The sequence below is a fragment of the Lontra canadensis genome, unplaced genomic scaffold (assembly GCF_010015895.1).
Source record: "Lontra canadensis isolate GAN:19392208 unplaced genomic scaffold, GSC_riverotter_1.0 scaffold126, whole genome shotgun sequence".
In the NCBI taxonomy this organism is placed as follows: Eukaryota; Metazoa; Chordata; class Mammalia; order Carnivora; family Mustelidae; genus Lontra; species Lontra canadensis.
This window is the reverse complement of record NW_022631120.1, coordinates 2245874-2273227: the sequence shown is the minus strand read 5'-3', so window position 1 is coordinate 2273227 and position 27354 is coordinate 2245874. Positions and strand designations below refer to the sequence as shown.

General features: G+C 42.4%; 1 protein-coding gene across 1 annotated transcript; it reads left to right on the top strand.

The window, feature by feature from the left end:
- Nucleotides 1–3312: 3312 nt before the first annotated feature.
- TMED7 (transmembrane p24 trafficking protein 7) lies at nt 3313–14739 on the top strand. The gene is made up of 3 exons (XM_032842252.1): nt 3313–3623; nt 8442–8687; nt 13167–14739. Exons 1-3 carry the CDS (start codon nt 3432–3434, stop codon nt 13401–13403), a joined length of 675 nt encoding a protein of 224 aa, XP_032698143.1. The 5' UTR covers nt 3313–3431; the 3' UTR covers nt 13404–14739.
- The last annotated feature ends 12615 nt before the right edge of the window (nt 14740–27354 follow it).

Sequence of the window (27354 nt, the reverse complement as noted above, 5' to 3'; positions counted from 1 at the left end):
TTGAGGAGCTGTTTTATTGGCTGTTTGGGGTTTTGTCTTAGTGTTTCAGGCTTCTCAGTCACTGACTGAGCCTTAATTGCCACGTTGAGAAGACAAACTATTCCTTGAGTTTCGACCTGGATAAACCTCCAGCAGGCACCTACTGCCCACTTCACTGTTCACTAGTCCATTCTCACTCAAACCTCACCAGTTGCCAGACCTCCACCAAGACCATAGTCCCTCTTCCCTCCCACCCACAAACCTCCCTGGGGCGGTTAGAAAGTAGCTATTTTTTAATTTCCTCACTTTATCCAATTTTCCTTTCCTACGTGTTATTACGTATCTTCAACAGAGTATGTCCTTTCTTGACCTTGCAGTGCGCTGTTCATTGCCTTGTAAAAGGAAAGCACAATCCATATCCGATACCATATAGTCTCCTTGAGTGCTGCATACACACATACTGTTCATGAGCCCAGGAACTGTCAAATAACTGAACAATAAGTATTTTATTATTTTTTTAATATTTTATTTATTTATTTGACACAGAGAGAGAGATCACAAGTAGGCAGAGAAGCAGGCAGGAGAGAGAGGGGAGCAGGCTCCCTGCTGAGCGGAGAGCCCATTGCAGGGGCTCGATCTCAGGACCCTGAGATCATTACCCGAGCCGAAGGCAGAGGTTTAACCCACTGAGCCACCCAGGCGCCCCCAACAATAAGTTTTTTAAATGCTTCATTCATGCACTTAATAAATTGTTACAGGAGTTGAAAAGCGATGTAACTGATATGTAGGAAACTTGGCCGCGTTTTTCATATGGACAAGGCATGAATGAGCATTTTTCCCATTTAAAATACTAGCACAGGGACGCATGGGTGGCTCAGTCTGTTAAGCGTCTGCCTTCGGCTTGGTTTATGATCCCAGGATCCTGGGATCGAGTCCCATGTTGGGCTCCTTGTTCTGCGGGGAGCCTGCTTCTCCCTCTGCCTGCTGTTCCCCCTCCTTGTGCTCTCTCTCTCTCTTTGACAAATAAATAAAATCTTTTTTTAAAAAAAAGATAACTTTTAAAAAATGGTAGTCTTTTAAAGGACAATTGTACAGAGTTTCTACTGCATTCCAAGTAAATCTCTCATTTGGTTCCTTCTGGAGACTCTGAGGGAGAAAGTTCCAGGCCTTTCTCCTAGCTGCTGGTAGCTGTGGGCAATTCTTGGCATCCCTTGGCTTGTAGACCTCTCACTCCAATCTCTGGATTTGACTTCACATGGCCTCCTCCATGTGTGTGTGTGTGTGTGTGTGTGTGTGTGTGTGTGTGTGTTTGTGTATCTCTAATGTCCCTCTCCTTTCTTTTATAAGGACACCAGTCACTGGATTTAGGGACCTCCCAAGATCCAGGGTGATCTCAACTCGAGATCCTTAATTATTTCTGCAAAAACACCCTATTTCCAAGTAAGGTCTCATTCACGGGGATGTGGAGTTAGGACTCAGATATATGTTTTTAGGGGACACAATTCAACCTGCTATCCATGTCAACACAAATAACACATTTTAAATGAAAAATAGCCATATGTCCCGAGTAAAAATTTAGTGGTGAATGATATTGCTCCTTATTTTTATAAATCTTTTTAATATCAGGATTCATAAGCTAAGTGCTCATCTGCTTTTTTACTTTCAATCCATTATTTTGTTGTTTCGGTTGAGATACATGATGAATAAAAAGCCTCCACTCAGAGAATCTCAGACCCTACTGGGAGGGTTTCAGGGCCTCCCAGGGGTCTTTGGGACACACTTTGAGAAGCACTCTCTCAGGTGTACACTTTAAAATATATGCAAAGTGGAATTTCTAGGCATATGTATGTATCTCCTGCTTTCCTAGGTAATGCCACACTCTTCAACGTTTGTATCACTTTACACATGACTAGCAGTGTTTGAGGGATCTTCTTGCTCAACATTGCTGCTCACCAACCTCTGATGTTGTTACACTTTAGAAGCAGGTGAGTGGGAGGGGCACCTGGGTGGCTTAGTCCAGTTGGGCATCTGCCTTAAGCTCAGCCCCTGATCCCATCTGGCTCCCTGCTCCCTGGAAAGCCTGCTTCTCTCTCCCTCTGCTGCTCCCTCAGCTTGTTCTCTTGCTCTGTGTGTCCAATGAATAAACAAAATGTCAAAAGAAAAGAAAAGAAAATAGAACCCATGTTTCCTACTTTGAAATTCATTCTTTCTTCCTCTCCAGACGCAAACAATGCTTCTGTTTCTGGCCCAGTTCTCACCAAGGTGCAATCTTCTCCAGATCTTATCTCCTTGGGGGTCCTCTCCCCACTGCAGAGGCTTTGGGCACCACAGGCCACTGGAGGTCCTGCATCTCCTTCCTTACCAACACCCCTCACCCCCACCCAGCCTCTTGCTCCACCTCCCTCCCTTCCCTGCCTGGCTCCTACCCACTTCACCCTATTTACTTCTCATAAAGCCCTCTACCACCTTCTGCTGATCATCTTCGAGTGCTTGAGCCTCACCATGGTCATTTCTTAAAAATGGCATGATCCCTAAGATGTGTTCATATGCACAAGAAAATGTATAATTTAAGAAATCAACACGTTTGTTACTATTACTATTACCTAGAGTTTTTTTTAAAGCACTCCAGCACAAACCAGGCTGTGATCATAGGCAAGTTACTCAACTTTTTGGAGACTCAATTTACTCATCACGAAAATAGGTGTCATCATACCTAACTGCGCAGAAGGACTTGTGTAATATGCTTGGCACGGTGCCTGATAAGGAGCGCTCAAATGACGTTTATTTTTATTTAACAAAAGCTTATTGAGTGCTTACAATACCAAAAAGTAAGGTGCCCTCTGCAAGTACTGAAGCCCTGTAATTAATGCTGGGGGTAAGGCAGTACTGTCTTCATTGTACAGATGCAAACGCTGAAGCAGAGCGGTGGACGTGGTACCTGCAGGCGGCACGCCCCACCTAGACACCAGCGGGACACACCCTTCTCTCTGGCCCCGCCCCGCCACGTTCAGGACAATGGCCCCGCCCCTCGCCTCCGGAGCCCGCCGCAGCGAAGCCGACGTCTCGCGAGCTTCCACGTACACACTCCAACGCCTCTCCGCCTCTGCGCGGGGAGAGCACATCCGGGTTGCTGGAGCAGGTGCCTCAGGCCCCGCCCCCTTTTTCCAGGCGCTCGCCCTACTTCCGGCCATCTCGGGCCTTTTCCGCCGGTGCCGTGCCGGCCTTATCTCCGCTCTGTAGGTCGTTCCCGGCGCCAGGCCCCGGTCCCTGCGCACCGCTCGCCGGCACCCAGCGGCTCGCTCCTCCTCCCAAATCTCCCCGAGGCCAGGAGCGACTCTGCCGTGCGTCTTCGCGGGCCGCCCGGGCTGAGGCCTGCCGCGCGCGGCGAGTCGGCGCCGACCTGACCCCGTGTCTCCCCGCAGCTCCGTTGAGGCTGCCGCCGTCGCCTCGGGATGCCGGGGCCGGGGTCCGCGCAGCGCTGGGCGGCCGCCGTGGGCCGTTGGGGCTGCAGGGTGCTCGCGCTGCTGCTGCTGGTGCCGGGGCCCGGCGGCGCCTCCGAGATCACCTTCGAGCTGCCGGACAATGCCAAGCAGTGCTTCTACGAGGACATCACGCAGGGCACCAAGTGCACCCTCGAGTTCCAGGTACTCCGTGCTCTCGAAGTCCAGGGGCCTCAGCTCGCGGTTCCGGGGTCGGGGCTGCAGCCTGCTTGCTGCCTCCCTCCTGCCGTGGTTTTTCCGTTCTTTGGCCGAGTCAGGAATCACGCCTAGGTAGCCGATGCGGGGCATTGGCCTTTCCTGTTCTAAACCTGGGGCGAGGGCCATTTTAGACCAAATAGGAAGATGCGTGGATTCCAGAAATGCTTCCTGTAGCTGTGACTTGTCCTTCCATGCTCCGGTGGCCTGCATTTCAACGCCCATCGAACTTCCCTCCTTGAAAGACTCTCCTTTCTTAAGAAAAAGTTCTTCCTGTTCTGTGGTGCTCAGTGTCCCGTCCCCTGCTCTCCCTGACCCGCGCCTCCGGTTTAATCAGATTTGAAGGACGGCCAGTATCTTTTCCCACTGATGTTACTAGGACTTTAGGTGAATTCTGCCCCCTCTCATGGGAAGAGCTCCATGGGAGGCCGGGTAAGCACCTGCCAAAGGTGTAGAACGAAGAGGTGTGATCGGTGAGCGGCCCCTTTTTGTCTTTGGGATTTTATAGAAAACAGGCTTTAATTCACAGAATGTAGTTTATTAAGTTTCTTACAATAGTCTTTATTTCTATTTTCCTTGGTAGGCTGACTTAACATATGAGTAGCTGTTGAGTGGTAGGTGCTGGTGATTACAGAAGTGGTTCAAAAAAGCTTGGGTCACTGCCATCATTCTTGATTCCCTACCCATCCTACCCTCCCCCCCATCCTACTCTTTTCTTAGTAATTGCCCATTCATCAAGACTCTGCTTTAAAAAAAAAAAAAAAGACTCTGCTTTAAGAGCAGAAAATAGATTAAATGATCTATCTTTGGGAGCAAGGAGGGCTTCCTTTAGGAAGTGATTTTAAGCTCAACTCTAAAAGATTAGTTGTACATACTTTGGTATGTACCAAGAGTGACTGGGTATTTGAGGACCATTGAGAGATCCAGTATAGTTGGGAGTAAGGAGCCAGAGGAAGGGAGGTCAGGGGCCAGACCATGTGCCTTGCTGGCCTCGTTAAAGATTTTAGTTTTTCCTAAGAGTATGGGAGAGCTCTCAGGGTTGTAAGCAGTGCAGTGCTGTGATCCAGGTGTTTTGGGTAGTTATGTGAATATTTACTTGTGCAGGTAGAGATATTAGAATGTTGGAGAGTGGTTGTGGAAGACTGATGCGGAGAGTACTAGAGTGGGCCAGCCTTCTAGGATGGGAGCTGTGGGGAAGGAGGAAAGTGAAGCGATTGGAGAGAAGTTAGTAGGTGAAATCAAGAACTTGGTGGTGATTTGGCTTTTGTGAGTGAAGGTAGGGAGGCTAAGGATCACCCTTTGGTTTGTTTAACTCTATGGATCAGAGCCAGGGGACAGAAAAGAAGATAGCAGGGGTGGCAGTACGGAAGTGTGTGTTTCAGGTGTCAGTGTCAGACACTGTGCTTGGTGCTGAGAATACTACCACTACTATTCCAGGCTAAAAAAAATTAGATCTTTTATGTAGCAGAATATAGATACAGTTCTTTTTTACTTCCAAAGCTGAGGCTTTCGAAGCTTTAAACAGGGTCACAAAACTTAGCCAGGAGCAGAATCAGTATGCAGTCCCAGGTTAAATTCTCAACTCCTTTAATACATACACCACTTCCCAAAGATCAATAAGACTGACCTTGACCTCTGGGAGCTTCCATGGACACATTACCGTCATGCAGTGTTAAAGGCAAGAGCGAAAGTGCACGCTTGGTACAGTGCTGGCCAAAGGCAGAGGGATCCTCAAGGGAAAGGTAGCTGAGGGGCTGATGTTTGAGCTGTGTCTAGGAGATACAGAACTTACTCTACAAGATGGCAGAGGGGGAAGGGCATCCTAGGCAGGTAGATTGTGAGACTCAATTCCTGAAATCAGCTTAAGCCCCCACGAAATACGGTGAGTACTAGTGTTGCTTTGTAACTGTGGATCCAGTAGCACTAGCGGTCGATCCTACCAGTTTGTCAGCACTGTTTATGGGTAACAGATCGATGATGAGACACTCTTGCTGAAACTGCCCCCCTAAAAGGCTGTGCTGTCGAGACTGGTTACTAGGTAGGAATATCTCGATGGGACCAGCAAAATAGGGAAAAAAAAAACCAGCCAGGCCTCCATTTGGGGCTCACTGGTTCGAAGGTTCATTGGCTCACTGGTTCTTTGCACACTTGGGTGCTTCCTCATCTGAGAGTCTGTGTCCGGCTTCAGCCCTCACAGAGGGAGGACAAAGGAACCCACACCTAACTTCCCAACCTCTTTCTGTGAGACAGCTTTTGACTCTGGTAGTTTATATTTTTCTCCCGTAATAAGCTGTAGATTGGTAAGCATTGCCATTGTGGGTCCTGATTCTTTAACAGACAGCACCTGTTTAACCTGTGGCTGTTCATGCAGGTGTAGAACAGACTGGTTCAGCGACCTTCTGGCCCTCTGCTATTTCTGGAACACAGAGTGAGGAAGGGTATAAAAGAGGTGCCAAGGCTACCTTGAAGGAGGTGCAGAGGAGTGGTTTGGCATTGTTTGCACTTTTCTGGAGGTCACAGGAATTGAGAAAAGGTTTTAAGCTAATGAGGGATGGGGAGGTGGGGAGGTTGCCCCCCCCCACATGTGGGGATTGGGGAGGCTACTGGCATCTGGGGGTTGGAAACCAGAGAGGCTGCTCAACAGGCTGCGGTGCCCAGGGCCACCCAGTCCGTTCCCACGAAGAATTATCCAGCCCTAAGGGAGCTGAGGCTGAGAATGAACCCCTGGGTTGGAGGGAGGAGAGATCGGGTTGTGGGAAGACCTTTTAGGAAGTTGTGCCTTTAGTCCTGTCTAGGGTAGGCCTTGGATTAGGAATGGAAGAGATGGGATGAATTTGAGAGAGGCAGTAACGTCAAGAGATTTCTGTGAGAACTGGACAAGTAGGGACACTTAGTTCGGGATGATTCCCAGTTTCTAATTTCTGTGACCACACAGATTGTGAAGGGGTACTTTTTTAATCTGAAATAAGATTATTTGTTTTAAAGTTTGGTGGAGGAGAAGTGGCATGATGATCAGTTCTGGCCCTGGTCCATTTGTGTACACATTTGATGATCAAATACAGCGGCCACACGTGAACACTTGGATTTATAAAAAACTGCTTCTGCCTTCAGCTCAGGTCATGATCTCAGGTCATCCGGCTCTGCTCAGCCGGGAGCCTGCTTCCCTTCCTCTCTCTGCCTGCTTGTGATCTCTGTCTGTCAAATAAATAAATAAAATCTTTATTAAAAAAAAGTCATGATTTTCACTTGGAGGAAAGGTTGACATTTGGAGGAGTGGTAAATGTCTAATTGTTAAGACGCTTTTTATGTCAAAACATTATATCCCTATGTTAATATATGCCTATTTTTGCAGTTCCCTCAGTATATAATTATACTTCATTTAATTATCATAATGATCTTGTAGTTAGTTCAGTTATTGGTCTTGTCTCCTACATGACAAAAGGTCACATTAGCAGCCAGTCCTTCTTTGAAGTGCAGAGTTGGATCTCCGTCCTACAAATCTATAAAGTCAATATTAAGCTAACCAAGAGGGTTCAAGCCTGAAAGTACAGGCTTGTGCCCACCCCCGTCCCCATCTCGGGTGCTTGGGAGCCCTCAAACGCATGTCTCTCATATCTTTCCCAACTTTGCAACTTGCACCCTTTCTTTCCTATGTCCTGTGCCCCTCCCTCTCTATTCCCGCTTATTTCTCCCTTCTATAAGTAGGCCTTTCTCCTCCCTAATCCTTTTCTGACTGTGCCCATCCCATTACCTCAGGAAAACTCTTCCTCCCCTTCTGTGCAACCCCCATGGCCTATCAGCTGTAACTGATTGAGTATAAGCCCTTGAAAACAGCTCCAGAATCCTCTTCAGAACATTTCATTTACCTCCCCCCACCCCAGCTTTCTTTCCAAATGTGCTTGTTCTAAAATACAAGCTTTCCAGATAAGCAGAAGATTTGTTTGCTTTTGTTTTGTTCTGTTTTGTTTTTGCTTTAATCACAAGTGTACAGACAATATGGTTTAGTCCTTAATGTTTCTTTGGAGAACAAATATGTAAAATAGTGATAAACTCTTAGATACCCCAGAAGTCTAGTCAGTTCATAATGTAGTTCAAAACAAAATATGTATCACATTCCATATAACTGACTTATAGAAGCACTTAGGAAACAAACCCATCTGTAATTCGTCAGTAAAATGAGTTGAAGTTCAGTAATAGAAACATGCTTGGGGTGTCATGCCAGGGGCCGGTCTGCTTTCCTACTTTACTGAATTATCCGTGTGTGTGCTTGGATGGTGCTGAGAGGAAATCACGGGAGAAGATTTGGGGAGGGAGAATATTACAGGACAGTGAGCTTAAGGGACTAGAGTCTGACTTTAGAATTCAGGTTCTGCCTCGGCCTTTTGCTAGATGAGCACTCGGGTAGGTTGCTTGTCTTAACTACGTTTCTCAGCTTGTCAGATGGAGAGCCAAGATCCCTCTCTTATAGGGTCATTGGGAGAATCGAGTGATTCCCTCCCTTTGCTAGAACAGTTGCCTGGCTGGTTAGCTAGTCCCTCTCTCTTGTCATAAGGAAATTTGTTTGGTTTCTATAAAGCTTCAGTTGAACTGACATCTGCCTCCCAAATTCCATCCCCTGCTGGATTGAAAAAAAAAAAAAGTAAAATTGCCTGTGATAGGGAAAAACCTTTGCCGGTAGCCTTATTGTCATTTTAACAGGAAATCTGGTTACTTTCTCAAACTCATTAGTTGCAATGATGTCTTCCTTTCTCCCCCTTCTCTCTACAGGTGATTACTGGCGGTCACTATGATGTAGACTGTCGACTAGAAGATCCTGATGGTAACGTGTTATACAAAGAGATGAAGAAACAGTATGATAGCTTTACCTTCACAGCCTCCAAAAATGGGACATACAAATTTTGTTTCAGCAATGAATTTTCTACTTTCACACACAAAACCGTCTATTTTGATTTTCAAGTTGGAGAAGACCCACCTTTGTTTCCTAGCGAGAACCGAGTCAGTGCTCTTACTCAGGTAAATAAAACGTCAGCAATATAGTGGTGTGTTTAAAGAGGGGGAAGCATAAATTAATATGCCTTAACTTACTGACGAACACAGAAGTTTGAGGCTTTTACAAAGTCTTTAAGATCTATCTTAGTTCTTACAGTAGATTAAGACTTTCACAGAGAACTTTGGACATTTTTGGTGAAAACCACTGTTAAAGGATGTTATGAACTTTAAGGTGTAAAGAAAATAAACCTTGAAATAGGAGGATCACTCCAGTGGGAAAAGAAGTTTAGGAAGACTGGACAGTGCTCCCACATTGTGAAGGCGTGGAGGGATATGATTTCATTAACTGGAAATAAAATGATGCCTTAATTGATGCATAAATACGCCTCAGGCAGTGTTATACCAGTGTTTAGTGTCAATTCATGCTGCTATTAGAATAGTGTTTGCTGTAACTTAAAGTAAAATATTAAAGATTAGTGCTAAGTCATCTAACAGAAAATAGGTAAAGGGCGCCTGGGTGGCTCAGTTGGTTAAGCAGTCAACTCTTGATTTTGGCTCAGGGTCTCAAGGTCTTGGGATTGAGTCCTGAGTAGGGCTTTGCACTTGGCTTGGGGGTCTGCTTGAGGATTTTCTGTCTCCCTCTGCCCCTTCCATCTCTAAAATAAATCAATCGATCTTAAAAAAAAATAGTAAAGGAAGATAAAGGTAGATTGGATTTTATTTTGAAGAAGACCTTAAGGAGAGAAAGATAAGGAAAGAAATTGAAAGTCAATGAACAGATGCTGCTCAGGTGATGAGAAGGGCTCTTTAATTTCCAGTTTAAATGTAGTCTGAGCTTAGATTGTATCTAAAAGAGACTCAGTTGGGTATCCGGAGGAATTGTTTACTATCTACTTGTTAGGAACTTAAACTGGTATTTCATTCTTTCCAGGTTCTAGTTAGTCTGTTGGCCAAAGTCATAGAGGCAGTTTTGAATAATGTGTAAGAACCTTAATTCCTAAATCTACTGTAAGCATTAACAGGATGTATTTACATGCTCGTGCTTTTAGAATTTTAGCATCCTGTAAGAATGGCACTTTGTTTTGTTTTTTAAAGATTATTTATTTATTTATTTGATAGAGAGGGAGCACAAGCCAGGGGAGAGGCAGGCAGAGGGAGAAGCAGGCTCCCTGCTAAGTAGGGAGCCTGATGCAGGGCTGGATCCCAGGACCCTGGGATCATGACCCAAGCCAAAGGCAGGTGCTTAACAACTGAGCCACCCAAGCGTCCCAGCACTTTGCTTTGTAAGAAGATTTATCTTTGGGGCCCTTGTTTATAACTTAACCTTCATGAATTTTAATTTGTGTAATACAGGAAGGTAGCTTGCCCTAAAAGCCTGAATAGATAAATATAAGAAATACATGGTAATGAAGCAGTTGGCATTTTTTTTTTGATAGTACGATGAGGAATTACTTTTTTTTTTTTTTTAAGATTTTATTTATTTATTTGACACAGAGAGAGAGAAATCACAAGCAGGCAGAGAGGCAGTCAGAGGGAGATGGGGAAGCAGGCTTCCTGTCGAGCGGAGAGCCCAGTGTGGGGCTTGATCCCAGGACCCTGAGACCGTGACCGGAGCCGAAGGCAGAGGCTTAACCCACTGAGCCACCCAGGCACCCCAACAATTGGTATTTTTTATCCATTTATTCATCTCACATTTTTAATTTTTTCTTAGTCTTAACTTTTCTCCTTTCAAAGAGCTAATAAGTCCCTCATACAGTCGTGATACTTACAAAGCAGGTAGTTCACACCTTAAAGTGAAAAAAAATTAGCAGCTGGTAAATGCAGAAAAATTATAGAGTTGTTGTAAATTCCTGTTTTCCACCTGTTAGGAAGGCAATGGGTTTGGAGTAGACCGTGATTACCGGTCCCTGCTAAACCACTAGGTGAAAGGCTGAGGGGAGGTTTACAGTGACTGGATCTCACTGACACCACCTCAACCTAATGACCAATCCTGGATGGAGAGATAACTAGCCGTTGTGTGTCTTCTATGTGTCTTCGCATTCAGGACGTACATAGCGTTGTCTGGGAAGTGTTCCCATCCAGAACATTGTGTCTGAATCCCTTCAAGTCTCTTGCTCCAATACCAGTTTACAGGGAAAACAAGATGGAGGAACACCATGAGGATACATGGTCAGCAAAATCCAGGATGTTGGAAATGCTGCAGGACGGTGGACCCATTTCTTCCAACAGACAGGAAGGGAAAGAAGCAGGAAGAGAACCTGAAGATTCAAGTAGACTTAAAAGACACACCAACCAAGTGACTGTGTCCAAGTTGTTTGGATTCCGATTTAGAAACAACTCTTTTGAGATACTTGGGAAAATTTGAACATTAACTTTCAATTGAAACATTTTAAAAACTATTTTTGATTATTTTATGGGCGATAATGCCCCTGGGGTGACAGTTTTCAGGGTTGCCTTTCAGAAATGAGTAGAAAGTGTTAGAGTATCACTGAAATGATAACACACAGGGGATTTGCCTTAAGTTAATTAGAGCAGGGAGGAACATAGGTGAGGAATACTTGTTGGTGAAACAAGATTAGCCGTGGGTTCTTTACTGACATGAGGTTTCATTGGACTGTGCTCTTTGAATGTGAACTTGAATATGAACTTTTCTGCTTAGGGTTTCCCTTTTTTCCCTACATTTTCTGTCTCAAAAACTATATGAATCCATAAAGTTGGTCCCTTAATTTGTGTGATTTTCTTTCATCCAGCACTTCTTAACCCTCACTCTATGTCAGGCTTCAGGGAGTCCTTAAACATACTGAATTTGTGTCAGGTCCTTAATTCTGTGCATACTTCCAGGGTTAGCTCGCATACCACTCTGACAATGCTTGGAAAGTAGAGATCAGTGGAAGCACATCTGTAGCCCCCTACCACAAATTAGAAGGCATTCATTTTAGCACATTTCTGCTAATCTTTGATTCCTCGGGGCCTAAACAAGAATAGCAAAGATGTCGGGTATTCTATTAGACACCTGCAATTTGTAGCCCACAGAAGTTCTCGTGCTTGTTAGAACCGTTTTAATGGAATATTTTTATAAATGATTTCTTTCATACTTACTTTGGAAGAACTTTGTTAAATGTTTGAATTCTTTTCTAGTGTCTATATTCCTTCATTAAAATTAAGCAGGAAAAAAATATTCCCAGAATCTTTGGAGAGATTCTGTGGATTTATTAGTAAAAGGAGTAAAAGAAGTAAAAGAAGCTGTAAAAGTTATAAACACGTTAGGAGACGTGAGTCCAAATAACTTTGTAACGTAGAGGTATTATAGTGACTGAGTTAGCTTAACGATTTTGGGGTCCAAAAGGAGAGAGAGGAACAGAAAGGAACGTTGGAAGGTTGCTAAGATCAACTTCATTTAGTGGAGAATTTTCCAGAATACAGGAAAGTAGTAATCTTCGCCACCTTCCTCCCCGTGCTTCCCACACTCAGTGGTCCTCGTCACTGACCTCTGTCATAAAAATGTTTTTCCTTTGTATGGCTGTGCATAATATACGTTCCTTCCGTAGTGATGAGGGAAAAAACCCTGATTATTTTTTAAATTCTTAATATATGGTATGTGATATAGAATAAGTATAATTTAATAATTGTATAATTATATAATTGTATATATATTATATAATATTAAATAATACATACTAATATATATAGTTAATATATATTATATAAAATAATATATAACTATATGATAAAACATATATAAAAATAATAAAGTGTGTATTTCATCACTAGAATTAAGTTTTCTGCAGTAGAAGAATACTAAACTCTGCCGTATAAAAGAAAGTTTAGACATTCAACCCTTCTCGAAGCAGATCACGTGACAAACGTGTAGAGAGGTGAGGTGCCATCAGGTGACGGCTTACAGACTGATTACATGGTGAAAGCTGGAACTTCTTCCCATCGAGAACGGTCCTATAGGTTCTGCTGACTGGCAGAAGGAAGGAGACATATTTAGCAAATGGGCAAATTAAAAAATGAAAGACTTTGATGCTCTGACTGATCACTCTCAGACTCAACTGCTTTTAAAATCATTAACTTTGACTGATTCAATCTATTTTTGTGTCATACTTGGTTTATTTTGTAGACATTTGGGTTTTATTTTGTCTTCTTCTTACTCATCAAATTTACTGACCTGCCATTCTCATCCTCCTAAGTCTTTCTCATGGAGGAACCTGAACTTGAAATTCTGTCACCACCAACCGTAACTGTTAAGTGTTCCTGCCGCTCTTAGCTCAGCGTTCCATCTAGCACCTGAGCGCTGCTACAGCAAGCCGCCTCCTCCCTGAATCTCTGGCCTCAGGAGTTGCCCCTCGGGGGGCATGGCCAGGAGGGCGTCATGGCCAGCACCACTGGCCTGTACGAGTGAGCGAGCCAGAGCCACTTCAGTAGCGGCTAATCAAATGAGGAATGGAGATGAGATTGAAAGATGAGTTACACATACTAACTGGAAATCTTTCTCTTTAGATGGAATCTGCCTGTGTCTCCATTCACGAAGCTCTAAAGTCTGTCATCGACTATCAGACTCACTTCCGTTTGAGAGAAGCTCAAGGCCGAAGCCGAGCAGAAGACCTAAATACCAGAGTGGCCTACTGGTCTGTAGGAGAAGCCCTCATTCTCCTGGTGGTCAGCATAGGGCAGGTGTTTCTCCTGAAAAGCTTTTTCTCAGATAAAAGAACCACCACAACTCGAGTCGGATCCTAACTACGGTTTGAGAGTTGACACACCATTGCCACCATAATATTGCTGTCCTCTAATTAATTGTAGGTACCGAAGAACTTAATATTGGCAACATTTTTAAACCTTCCTCATACACTTGTTGGGGGGGGATGTACCGTGCATATGCCCAAACTGTGGAAAGGACACCTTTTTTTATTTGTAAAGGTAGAAAAACTTTGGAACTTATTTTGGGCTCCCCACGTTAAATAGTCAGCACCAGTGATCTTTTCTTGGTTGTTTCTATCTACTCTTCGCACACTAAACTTTGGTATTTTGATTCCTTTTAGCCATTTAAAAGTACTTTTCTTATAGGTAGTGGATATTTTAAAAACCTTCAATTTAATGTCTTGTGTGTTGTGGAGGAAGAAAATTACCTTTTAATTGTTTATAGTAAAGTTTTGTTTTTCAGAAAACCAAACGTGATTAACTGTAGCCCAGGCCCTATTCTGCACTGTTTAATTTGGGGGTGGGGGGAGCCACCGTGGAAATGTTAGTTAATATTGATATAATTTTAAATTGATGCATCATGGTATAATTTATTTCTTGCTAGTTTGGGAAATGTCAGATTTTCGGTTTTTGTGTTTATTCTATGACTTATAAGCAGATATGTTCTTTATTTCATGAAGACATTCTTACCACAGGGAAAATAGTATGTTTCAATAGTGTAACAGTTTATACAGGCCTTAAAAATTAGACTGTTAAACAGGTAGAGTAATTACAGAAAAATATGATTCTGTAACGGGAGGCAAATGAAATGAGAAAAGTTTTAGCGAGTTACTGGCACATAATTACATTTTCAGTGCTTTTACAGAGACAAAAGGTGGTCTGTTTCATTTTAACATTTTGATTGGCTGGTTCGGGCCCTAATGTGGTTTCAATGTCTGAGTCATTCCTGGCTTAAATTAACAGTTGTAGTATTTGTATAGTAAAAGTGCCATATATTTTATCCTGATGGGTGTGATGCACTGAGAAGTCAGTTTCTTTGGGTTTTTTTTCTTTCTTTCTTTCTTGGTTTGGTTTGGTTTGGTTTTTGGTTTTTGGTTTTTGTCTTGCACATGTAATTTGTACAATCTGGTTAGCCACCCCAAGATGATTTAAAACTTTAGAATGCTGTGTGTTTCTTATTTGATAATCTTCATCAATTGTACTGCATTTAATGAATATTAAACAGTGCATATTCTGTACACTATAGGGTTTAGACTGTGTTTGTATTTTATAATTTGTGTAGACTGAGCTGATCGAAATAAGATTTGTTCAGGTGTTCCAGAAGAGAATACGAGACAAATGCGAAACTATAGGTGTTTAAAGCTTTTCTGCTGTTAAAAAAAAAAAAAATGCAGCTGCTTTTTGCCCTCCCTCCCTCCCCCACCCAAGACTGTGGAGTGCTAAACAAGGCTGTCCTATTGTAGAGACTCTGATAAGTGACACAAAGCTAGCATACTGATTGAATGGCAGTTCGAGCCACTTATCACTGCGGACGAGAAATTAATTCCTAATGCTAAGCTGTCTTTAACCGTCTTCAAAAAACATATATGCTTCTGCATGTAAGAGCAAAACGAATTCACAGTTGTCATGCTTGCTAACTTCAGATACCCACTGTGTAGCAAGGGACGAACCCGTTTTCAACCCTTGAATTCTAAAAATTTCTAAGACCAAATAGCAACTCCTTAAACTGTGTATCAGCAATGGAAGTCTAAGATTTTGCAGATTTATCTGTTTGGGTTCTTGCAGTAGATTTGTCCTGTAGCTTTGTAAGTGTCCCTCTACATAGATTGGCACATTTTCAGCACTAGCTTTAATGTGACTGATAAGCAAGGGTGTATGGCCAGTGTCGTCCTCTCTCATTGCCTCTCTGTTCTGTCGCCTTCAGACACTTAACACCATAACGAAGCAGAGCTGGGTACACATCAGTGCCCGGAGTTAGCAGAAGTAATGCAGTCATTTGATCTGTGCCTATCAAAACCTCATCATACTGGACTACTACCATAAATAACTTCTGATGACACTCTTGAGACCTGTTAAAATTTCTGAAATTGCCCCGTCACCTGCTCTAGAAGATAGTACAGGCTTAGTCTCATCTGTATATAACTGGTTCAAGTTTGATGGCTGTCGGTACTGAACCGGGTGTGTATAGATAAATTAGAAAATACAGCTCTATCCAGACCTAAATGTCAGGACCTTTTTTCTTTCTTCCTCCTGCTGTATAATTTGTAGCTCATCTTTTTTCTTTAATCCTTTCATAACTTGTTGGAACAGTTTGAGTTTCCCAAATATTTATGTTTAGACAGATGGCTCAGAATATATATTTAACATCACTAGCTGTATATATTTTTAAAGTAAAATAAATAATGGAAAGGGACTTGATACATAAGTTTATTACTAAAATTCCAACTGTGTTAAGATATTACTTTGCTAATAATCTAAACATTCTTTTTTCTATTAAAGAAACAAATGGTTTGTGGTTCACAGCTTTCATCCTGACTGATAAGATAATCGACTTTGAAAATACAGTGAAAAAGCAGTTTTATCTTTGAAAGATTTCATTTAAATCTCTGTACATCCATTTTTGCTTCAGTTTGTAAATGTGTAACATTTGTAGTTAAATAGGACAAAGCAGACCCTATGACTATTGTTTTAAAAAATTAAACAAGTTAATATATAAATAATTCAAAGGGGGTTTTCATTTACTTTTGAAGAGAAAAATTTCTCTAAACAGATGTTGGTTCTCTGGGATTGCACCAATCAATTCTTGTAGAATAAAAAAAAAAAATCTTTCAACAAACTGACTTCACTTGTTTCTCTCAGGATTTGTCTTTTTAAAGCTCCTTACAAACTTGCAGCTTGGGCTATAGTTTGTAGGGAGAGTGATTTTTTTTTTTTTTTTTTTTTTTTTTTTTTAAATTAGGCTCCACACCCAGTGTGGAGGCCAGCTCAGGGCTCGATCTCACAACCTTGAGATCATAACCTGAGCTGAAATCAAGAGACAGATGCTCAACTGACTAAGCCACCTAGGCACCCAAGAGAGTGATTTTTATTCGGTATTTCATTTAAACATCTCAGGGGCTGGCCAAGAAAGAAAGATAAAGAAGAATACCACCTCTGAACTACCTCCTTTTTAGCCTTTGTGTATTTCTTACTGAAAGTTTGGGTGAAAAGGAGTTAAGCCCTCTGTTCCCTGAAAAGCTCTTCATTTGTTTTAAGTAAATTAACTGCAGTTGTTCGATACCAAGTTTCCTCAAGTTTTTTTCTTCCCCTTCATAATGCAGTCATACAAGACGTTCTGGTTCCTGGGCAAAATTCAACAAAAGTAGCAGAGAAGGAACAGTAAACCTAGGTTAATATTTATTGAACACATACCCTGTGTCAGGTGCTATGCTAAGTATTTTACTTGTAGCGACACATTTCATCTTGGTGATAATCCCGTGAACTAAGGATATTCTTCCCATTTCACAGATGAGGAGATGGAGGCAACAATAGGTTAAGGAGTCCTCCTGTATCTCAGTCATGAGCATCAGTGGTGTGACCCATGGCAGTCCGGCTCCAGAACCCTCTCCAGCCACTCTGGCACTGCCTTCCACACCCCAACTAGGGGTAGATCTCCAAAGGTTTTGCTGGCTTGATTTCAGTATAGCTCAACAGCGGGTCAGGGCTTTTTGGCTTTGGAGTCACAGCCAAGTTCAAATCATGGTCGTGTGACCTCACACAAAGGATTTTATGAACTCTCATGTATTTCTGTTTCTTCATCTATTGCTAAGGTAATTTCTACTATAATGGGAGGTGTTTGTGAAACACTTAGCATCAGTGCCTATCACATAGAAGTACTTAATAAATAGCTCTATTTTTCTCATCGGTCCAGTTCTAGTCTCTTGATCTTTAGTTTCTAAGGTTCTCACTATAGCCTCTGTTCTGTGGCTCTTAAATGATATGTAACACAAGTGTGAAAGTGTTTATCTACCATGTACTTCATAGTCTGCTAGAAGTTTCAAAAATGAGTAAGACAGCCAGACCACCAGGAGCTTAACTTAGTTGAGGGAGACAGGATAGCTCTATGGGCAACTAATGTTACATAAGTAGTGAACCGACTTGGAGTCTTAAGACATTCTAGGATGCTCAAAGTGAAAGAGAATATAATGGATCTAAAGACTTACTGCCCAAGGAGTTTAACTCTGTCTCCCCACAGGGGAAGCCCATGGTTGTCTAACTAGGCCAGTGATTACATGGATTAATCTCTAATTCAGGGATATGGACTATTAGCCAGTCTCCGTTGCTACGTATTGAAAACACATGTTAACTTTGTTAATAATAAACGTGATGTTTGATCTAACTTCTCTGTCATGGTTGCTTCCAAATTTGGGGAGGAAATATAAGGATGTTATCCCTAAACCACCAAATGCGCTGTTTTTCAGTCCATATCTCTCCATTTTATCCATAATATGTTAGAAGTGATCAAATTACTTGCTGGAATCAGGATAGACGAAAAATACCTCTGGTCTGGTACAGCCTCTTAGTGCTGTTAACTACTAGTGATTACTACTTTAATAAAGAAAAGGCAACACAAGAATTTGAGAATCAGTGGTTCAAAGAGTAAAATCCACTCAATTCACCATCCACTTGGGTGTATTTCGGTTACTTTTATCGATACGTGTATATATATTTTTTAAAGAGTTGGTATTATATTGCCTGAATAAGATTTTCAACTTAAAATTGTAAAATCTGACATAATACAGAAGTCATTAAATATGTATAAAGAGAAATAATTTAAAGCATACATTCATATAACCGGTGCTCAGGTTAAATGCGGCATTGCCAGCACTGTAGTCGGCTTCTGTGTGTCCTGAACTGACCACATCCTTGTCCTTCCCCACTAGGCATAACTAATGTTCTGATGGTAATGAAAATTGTTCTTATTTTTCTTTTTATTCTTACCAGTTTTGTGTAGTAGTTCTTCTCAAGCCACTTTTCTTTTTTTAAGATTTTATTTATTTATTTGACAGAGAGAGCACAAGTAGGCAGAGAGGCAGGCAGAAGGAGAGGTAGAAGCAGACTCCTCGCTGAGCAGAGAGCCCGATGCAGGGCTCGACCCCAGGACTCTGAGATTATGACCTGAGCTGAAGGCAGACCTCTAACGACAGCTGCCTGGGTGCCCGGTGTAGGATCTCTTGAGAATAATTCATCCAAGAGTAGAACTGTTTGCTTATGGAGTATGTGTATCTTCATCTCTACTAGGTCATATCTCACTTTTCCAAAGCGCTTGTAGCAGTCAGTGCTTTGACCAGCAGCAGGGGAAGGCTCTACGTTTGGTATTGTTAGACTTGAAGACTTTCAAACATCTCCTGGGCCTGTGATACTGTAAAGGCAACATCTAAGAATTTGAGAAATAATAGGGCAAAGACTACAACCCACCTGTAATCCTACCAATCATTTTAATGTATATTGGTTACCTTTTTAGATACATGTATATGTTTTTAAAGGAACTGGTATTCTACTTGGTGTTGCATAATTTGCATTTCCATGAGGTTCATTTGTTTCCTTCTCACAGCTTTGCTTACCCTTTGGATTTCCTCTGCTCTCAAGTCCCAGTTGAAATCATTTGCCCATTTTTAAAAAAGGGATTGTTTTGACTTTTTTTGGTTCACAGCATCCCCTTATAAATTCAGGAGGCTAAACCTTTGGTTATAACTGTTTCAAATATTTTCTAACAGTCTGTTTATCTTTCTGCACCTAATGGAATGTATCAGCTTTTTTTTATTGTTGTTGGTTTTGTGTCCTGTTGAAGACATACTTCTCCATCCTGGAGTCACGAATATCTTCTTTTGTACCATTTTCTAAATTAAGTATAATTTTGTTTTTTACTTGAATCAAGTTTTACATACAGGCTAAGATATATAACCTTATTCTCATTTTTTTCTTAATTCCTTGCTCATCTTTTCTCTGTTTTGATTTGCCGTACCAATTCTGTCATCAATAAATGCCTGTATTTACCGGAGTCTATTTCTGGGCTCTTCGTTCTGTCCCATCGGTCAGTCTGTTTGTACATCAGTAACATATTGCCTTAATTACTAAAGACTTTAAAATTCTTGATGTCTGGTAAAACAAGTCTTTATACCTTTTTTCTTCGAGATTTTGGCTGTCACCTCTCCTTGGCATTTTTGTACAAAGTTTGGAATTAGCCCAAATTTCAACTAAACAAAATAATCTGTCACTTTTCTGCATTACTTGTCACCAATATTTAACTCAGATTTTCAACTTCCTAGTCTAATATATATTTTAAAATAGAATTCCAGGGGCGCCTGTGTGGCTCAGTGTGTTAAAGCCTCTGCCTTCGGCTCAGGTCATGATCCCAGGGTCCTGGGATCGAGCCCTGCATCGGGCTCTCTGCTCAGCAGGGAGCCTGCTTGTGATCTCAGTCTGTCAAATAAATAAATAAAATCTTAAAAACAAAACAAAACTAGGATTCCTTTTAAATGCGATTTTAGCTGTATGTCCATTTTCTGTGCTCTGTGACCAGTGACCACAAACTTTCCCGTCCCCAGTAGCATACTTCTCTTATCTCCTAGTGTCTCTGGGTCAAGAGCCTGCACACAGCTTAGCTGGGTTGTGTTCAGGGGTTCACAAGAATGCCACAGGGAGTCACCTGGCCTGCATTCTCAGCTGGAGCTTGGGGTCCTCTTCCACACGCATCAGGTTGCTAACAAAATTCAGTTCCCTGCAGCCCTCCGCCACTCGAGGTTGCCTCTCCATACAAGTGGATCAGGACTTGACAGCATGCTGCTTCCTGGCCGGCTGGAGAGACACTGCTTTGAGCCTCTTTCAGAAAAGGCCAGCCAGGATTCACCTGATGAGGTCACAACCACCCACAAGGCGCTCCCTTTTGACTCAGAGCCAACAAAATAGGGACATTAACGGCATCTCCAAAATCTTTTCACCTTTGCCCAATCTGTTGGTAAGAAGAAAGTTGGTAGGTTCTGCCCTCACAAGGGTATGACTATGGGGATGGGGAGGGAGTGCAGAGGCTGTCTTGGAATTCTGCCTATCACAGACTCCATTCTGCACCTCTGGTTATCTGTTTTTTAATTACTCATTAATTTCAAAGAATTTTCTGATTTCATTTTTATTTGTATTTGACTCACAGATACTATTTGGAACTAGAGGTCTCAGTTTCCGGACATAGCAAGCTAAGTGATAAATGCATTGTTTAATAGCAATAACATTAACATTGTTTAATAACGATATATATTCTCTGCATGATCAGAATTCTTTGACATTTGTTGACAATTGCCTTATGACTCCATTTACCTCCCTCAGTTTATATGTTGTCATATATTTTGTATCTCTTTAAATATAAGTCATTACTGTCATTTTGTATAGTCAGTATTCATTTAGGTTTACCCATATATTTGCCATCTTTTTTGCTCTCTGTTTCTTGCTGTGTCTTTGAGCTACCATCTGGAACAATTTAGCGTAGTTTGGCTTGTGGCAGATTCACTTGAAATTTTTTTTTTTTAATGTCTTTATTTTTCCTCCCCCCCCCTTTTTTTTTTAAGATTGTATCTATTTGAGAGAGAGAGAGAGTGAGAGCGAGAAAGCACGAGGGGGAGGGGCAGAGAGAGAAGCAGACTCCCCGCTGAGCAGGGAACCCAATGTGGGGCTCGATCCCAGGACTCTGGGATCATGACCTGAGCTAAAGGCAGACACTGAACCGACTGAGCCACTCAGGCACCCCTTTTTCCTTCGCTCTTAAAGGGAATTCTCTTGGGGGTGAAGATCTTGAAGCTATCTTCCCGTTGCCTCTGGCTTCAGTATCATAGCTATGAAGAAGTTAACTATTAGTCCCCTGCTCCATTGAAACTAATGGAATCTTTTTCCTCTGGCTGCTTTCAAGGTTTTTTCTTTGTGTTTACTTTTCTACAGTTTTAGAACCTGTGAAGATTTCATTGTATTTTTCCACTTGGATTTTGTTTGGCATCTTGCTATGTGGATTGATACATCAGTTCTGGGAAGTTCTCAACTACAATCTTTTAAATATCGCTTCTGCCCACTATTTTCTCTCCTTGACTTTTGGGGCTCCAAGTAAACACATGTTAGACGTTCTTTGGTGTGTTTCCTATATCCTCATTTTTCTAGATGTTCTACATTTATTTTCTCTGTATCCTACATGGTTTCTTTTGCTGTGACTATAAATCATGAATTCACTTCTCAGCTATATTTAATTGGCCATTAGTCTCATTAAGTTTTGTAATTTGTTTTTATATTTTTTAATTCTGTGTTTGTGTTTTGGTTTTGGTTTTGGTTAGGTTCTTTTTCTTAACAGCTCTGTGACATTTTATGGTCTCCAGTTCCTTGCTGCGAGGATTTTAAAGCGAGGGTTTTATTTCCATACATTCTCCTTTGTGTCTGATAATTCCAATATCTACAGCCCGCTGTGGTTCTGTTTCTGCTGTCTCTAGTTCATGCCACTGGTCTTCATTGCTGTCTTGGCATTGTCTTTAATTGTTTGCTTGGAAACCCTGGTGGGGGGGAGAAAAAAGAAAAAGAAATAATTTGAGACCTGGGGTGATTTCATCTTCCTTGAGAGGTTTTTGTTTCTCTCTGCCAAGTGCCTAAGGTCATTAGCAGTCTGGAACCTCAGGCTTTAGAGTCTCTGTCCCCCTCCAGATGATCTACTACACTACACTCTGTACCCCCCACTCCAGGTTACAACCCTTAGGCTCCAGTCTTTGGGTGGAGACCAAATCCAACCATTCCCTTTCCGCTCTTAATTGTTGATGAAAATACACCTCTGCCTCTCCACTAATTCCTTTAGACAGGGGCAAAAGAGCTCTGGCACTGTTTCCTGAACTCTAATCCTCTTCCTTAATTTGACCTGGTAAATCCTATCTTTTATGTCTTCAAGCAGATGCTTACTATTTCCTCATGTTTCATCTTCAGTGAGAATACTGGTCCAAATGACCTCTTTTCTCATTACCACCTCCAGAAATCCAAGATTACACCTGCTCTTAAGTAAGACATGTAACCTCTGTTCGTTGATTCTCCACCACACCCTTGGGTGACTCAAGGAAGGAGTTCCAGGTAACCTCTACCCCAGATGCTATGTACCCATTTTTCAGTGAGTGACTCATTTCATTCATTCAACAACTATCTCTTCAGTGCCAAGTATGTTCTGTGCTTTACCCCTAGAAATAGGGATTTGGGGATAGACAAGAACTTACTGTTTTGTTCCAGGAGACAGACCGGTCACTTTTCACGTGAAAGGTTAGTTTAACATGGGGTAAACCCCTTGAAATGATTTACAAGATTTTACGTACATCTTTAGTCTTCTGGAGAGTTTGTGGTTTTCATCACATTCTTGAAGGAATCTATGACTCAAGTAGTTTTAAAGGATCATTGCCTTGTGCGATATTAGAGTAATTTTAGCTTTTTTTGTATTAATAAAAAGGTTTAGGGGTGCCTGGGTAGCTCAGTGGGTCAAAGCCTCTGCCTTCGGCTCAGGTCATGGTCCCCAGGGTCCTGGGATTGAGTCCCACATCAGGCTCTCTGCTCAGCGGGGAGGCTGCTTCCTCCTCACTCTCTGCCTGCCTCTCTGCCTACTTGTGATCTCTGTCAAATAAATAAATAAATCTTTAAAAAATAAATAAATAAAAAATAAAAAGGTTTAGAGTCTAAGCCCAATTTGTTATTTATTCTGCATTGCAAGAATTGGAGGGTTGGGTGTCGATTAGCTTAAGGGTAAAACTCCCTACCATTCAGTAGATGCTTAACAAAATATCTACTGTGGGATAGGCAATGGGGGTCCTGGCATAAATATGATCGTTTCTCTGGACACAGACCCTAAACAGAAAATTAGAATATCTTACCTGAAAGTAGTAGTTCTCAAACATGTAGATGATGAATCAACTAGTCTACTTGTAAAATACTGGCCTTTCTCAGGTTCCTTCCCCTGACCCTGAGACTTTGATTCATTAGTTCTGGAATGAGTCTTGGAATCCCCCCTCCCCCGCAAGGATTCTGATGAAGTGTTGTTATACACATTCTGAGAAGCATGGTAAAGTCTTTTGTAATACTACGTGACTGCTCCTCTGTATTCTACATTCAGGCAATCTAATTTATTTTCTCCTCTGAACAGTGCTTTTTCCCCCATGGTACCAGCTAAGAAACTGAAACACAGAACAGTTGAGTCGACTTGCCCACAGTCACACGGTTAGCGCTAGAACCAGGGTTCAAGGGCAGAAAGCTACGGGTGCAGGCTGGTGTCTCCCCTATGTGTATGTAGGTAGCCTCCCAGCCATGCAGAGATATGGGAAGAGCTTATCCTGACCCTCAGTGGTTCTCGTTTCCAGGGTCTCCCTGTTAAATTTATGGTTAGTCTGCTGGTCTACTGCTCACCTCAGGCAAGACCACAACTTAAGGTTGGTGGAGCTGTGGGCTTTCCCCATTCATTTCCTCCCAAGTTTGCAATTTTTATTGCCAGCGCCATTAAGAATGAACTTTTTGCCATCTATTGCAAATCAAGTTAGCTCTCTCCAGCAGTGGAGCTCCTGGCCCAGTGTGGCCCCATCCCAGGTGGGGAGTCTGTGGGGTTTGGGAGATCAGAAAAGCTTCTGGAAAGAATGCAACAGACTCCCACTACTCCTGCCCACAATTTGCAGAGTTTTGAAAAATGAATAAGTGATTCTTAGTTTGTTGTTTGCCTTTGGTCAATTTCCAGAGTCCTCAAATGATTGCTTGGCAATTTTTTCCAGTTTACTTTTTTTTTGGCGCGGTGGGCAGTGGGGGCAGTGAGATTTGACATCTTCATTCTATCATCGCTAGAATCCCAGCTGTCCATTTTTTCAGGTCTGGAATTTGATTTTAGCCCACTTACCATCTATCTAATAAATTATCTAATAAATTAGTAATTGGGTGCTGTTTAATGGGTGCTGTCAGAAAACACAAGACTCCCAGCACAGAAACAAAGGACTTGGTTACTCATGGCACAGCAACAAGTGTAACCATCAGCATATTTGCAGTGGTTCTTGGTCACACGTCCCATGAGGGTGACACGAAGAGGCTTAGGTGGGTGCTACACACGCAGTGGGTTTGGGTCATGTCTGAAGAACATGGAACTTGAGGAACCCACCACTTTTAAAGCAAGCAGTAAGCAAGCCTGTTCTTTGTCCTGGAGGGGGACATCCCCTCATGTCTCAAGGTTGCTCACTATAAACACCAGCCTGGGAAATGGCTCAGTTAAGGAGTAGTCAGGGTCTTGCGTTCTCGATGAACCCAGCAAGACACGCAGGAACATGAGAGGCAGAGGCACATGATAACTGTCTCTCCCAGCTCATTTTACCTAGTTTATTGGAATGAAGTTGTTAATAATATCTTTCATCTTTTAAATTTCTTACAATTTGTAGTATAGCAGTGCTTCCTTTTTACTTCTAGTATGATTTGTGTCTTTCTGTCCCTTTTTTTTCCTGAGTAGTTTTACCAGTACTTACTAATTCTATTAGTCTTTTCCAAGAACTATCTTTTACTCTTGTTGATCTTCAGTTACTTTTTCCTATTTCTTTGCCTTCTGGTCTTATTTTCATTATTTACATTTTTTTTCTCTCTTTGAATTTAATTTCCTGTCCCCCCCCACACCCCCAATTTCTTGTTATGGATGTTTAGAAAGTTGATTCTCTGGCTTTGTTTTTCTTTTTCTTTTCTTTCTTTCTTTCTTTTTTTTTTTTTAATTGGCTTTGTTTTCTAATACATACTTTTAAGATTAGAAATTCCCCTCTAGGGGCACCTGGGTGGCTCAGTGGGTTGGGGCCTTTGCCTTCGGCTTGGGTCATGATCCCGGGGTCCTGGGATGGAGCCCCCGGCGGGGGGGGGTCTCTGCCCAGCAGGGAGCCTGCTTCCCCCTCTCTCTCTGCCTGCCTCTCTACTTGTGCGCTCACTCTCTCTCTCTGTCAAATAAATAAAAAAATCTTTAAAAAAAAAATTCCCCTCTAGTTATATTTTTAGTTGTATCCCACAAGGTTTAATAAATGGTATTTTTAGTAATACCTAGACCAAAATCTGTATTTGTTTTTTAATTTGTTTTGATTTTTCTTTGTTGAGATGTGCTCTGTGGCCAAAAATATGATCTAGTTTTGTTACTGTCTGATTTTGTTAATGTTCCCTGTGTACTTCAATATGTATCCTAAAATTGTATTGGTTGCCATAATCTATGAATGTCAATCAGGTCAAGTTCCTTAATCATATTCAAGTCATTTCCATCCTTACCTAGTTATGTGTGGGTATGCTGGGCATACGTTAGATATCCAGGAAAATGGTGGAGTAAGCTAAAGAGGTCAGAGGTTCAAGATCCTGAAAACACAGCATTTAATGCCAAACATTTCAGGGGTGTGAAGCCACAAGAGAAACATTTTACATGTGGGGAGGAGGCATCTCTTCCCAGATTTAATTAGCACTCTTCTCCACTTTGCTCATATCAGTCATTCATTCACCAGGACCAATGACTGCATCTTGAGTTGCCTTACTTGTTCTTGCGTCTTTTGTCTTTCTTTTGGACTAGAATTCAAAATCTCCATGAGGACTGGCACCACATGTGTCTTTTTTTTTTTTCTAATTTTTACAGATTTTTTATTTATTTGACAGACAGATCACAAGTAGGCAGAGAGGCAGGCAGAGAGAGAGAGGAGGAGGAGGCAGGCTCCCTGCTGAGCAGAGAGCCCCATGTGAGGCTCGATCCCAGGACCCTGAGATCATGACCCCAGCCTAAGGCAGAGGCTTTAACCACTGAGCCACCCAGGCGCCCCCCACGTGGGTCTTCTTGATGCTATATCCCTCCTGCCGGTTACAGAGATGATACCGGATATTTGTGGCATAAATGACTGGTGCATTTTCTTGAAATGTATACTTGATAATTTGAGGAGAAAACCAATTAAAATCATAGCCAATTTAACACATTTTCTTAGTATATCACATGAATATTTACGAAGAACAATGCAAATTTGGGTCAATTTAAAATATAAAATGGAACACTTCAAGTAAATTTGCCCTTGACACTGGTGACTCAGGGTTGATTTATGCATGCCACGTGGTGGTGAATGGGAAAATAAATGTTTCTCAAACTTGTCATTAGTGGTATTTCAGTGAAAAAACTGAAAAGCACTGATTTGAAGGGTTGTCAGGTGAAGTACTAGCAGAGGAAATTTTGGCAGGGAGTAGGGATTTCCTCAGTATTAAAATATGGAGGTAGAGAGGATTGGTGAACTGGGTTGATAGGGTACGAGTAGGATTGGGGTCTTGAGATAGGGTAGAATTAGATACTTGGCTTTATAAAGCTTTTTATGATTTTTGATTGCATCTTTGATCTCCGTTCATATTCAGCGGAATTCCATTCTGTTTCGTTTGGGCGGAAGAAACCCTAGAGAGGAAACTGGCTTTTTCCCAAGGGTTGATGCGCCGCGCATCCCTGCCCAGGGATGTGGCGGACGACAGCACTAGTCAGTGAAGGGACCCCAAAGGGAAAGGAGAAGCCAGGGGGCAGCCTTGAGGACCGGGAGAGCGGCAGGACCACGGGAAGGATACAGGGTTTGGGTAAGCCTGGGGATTCTTTCCTTCAGAGTTTAGGGAGTCCTGTCCGGGATGCGCGAAGGCAGCGGCTGCAGCCCTCATCCCAACACCAGATCTGTACGGAGCAGACACACTGGCATCGACCGCACACACGGCCTCCGAGCCAGGACGCCCGGGGACATTAAAAAGCAACAGCAACAGCGCATGGAGCGTGCCCTTGGCCTCGGGGACAATGCCCCCCACGCGACTGCCGTTGCTCCACCACTTCCGGCCCTCTCGTCCCTCCACGCAGAGACCCAGGAGGGTTCTTGGGCCAGGTTGCAGCTGGGCCACGCTCTGCGCGCTCCCGTCCTGGCGCCCACCCTCAAGGACCCGCCAGGCTGACACTGGCACC

Excerpts from the sequence above, each read along its gene's own strand:
- TMED7 (XM_032842252.1), top strand. The coding sequence starts at position 3,432 with ATGCCGGGGCCGGGGTCCGCGCAGCGCTGGGCGGCCGCCGTGGGCCGT. Across the intron at positions 3,624-8,441 it reads AGTGCACCCTCGAGTTCCAG|GTGATTACTGGCGGTCACTA; the intron begins GTACTCCGTGCT and ends TTCTCTCTACAG. Across the intron at positions 8,688-13,166 it reads GAGTCAGTGCTCTTACTCAG|ATGGAATCTGCCTGTGTCTC; the intron begins GTAAATAAAACG and ends CTTTCTCTTTAG.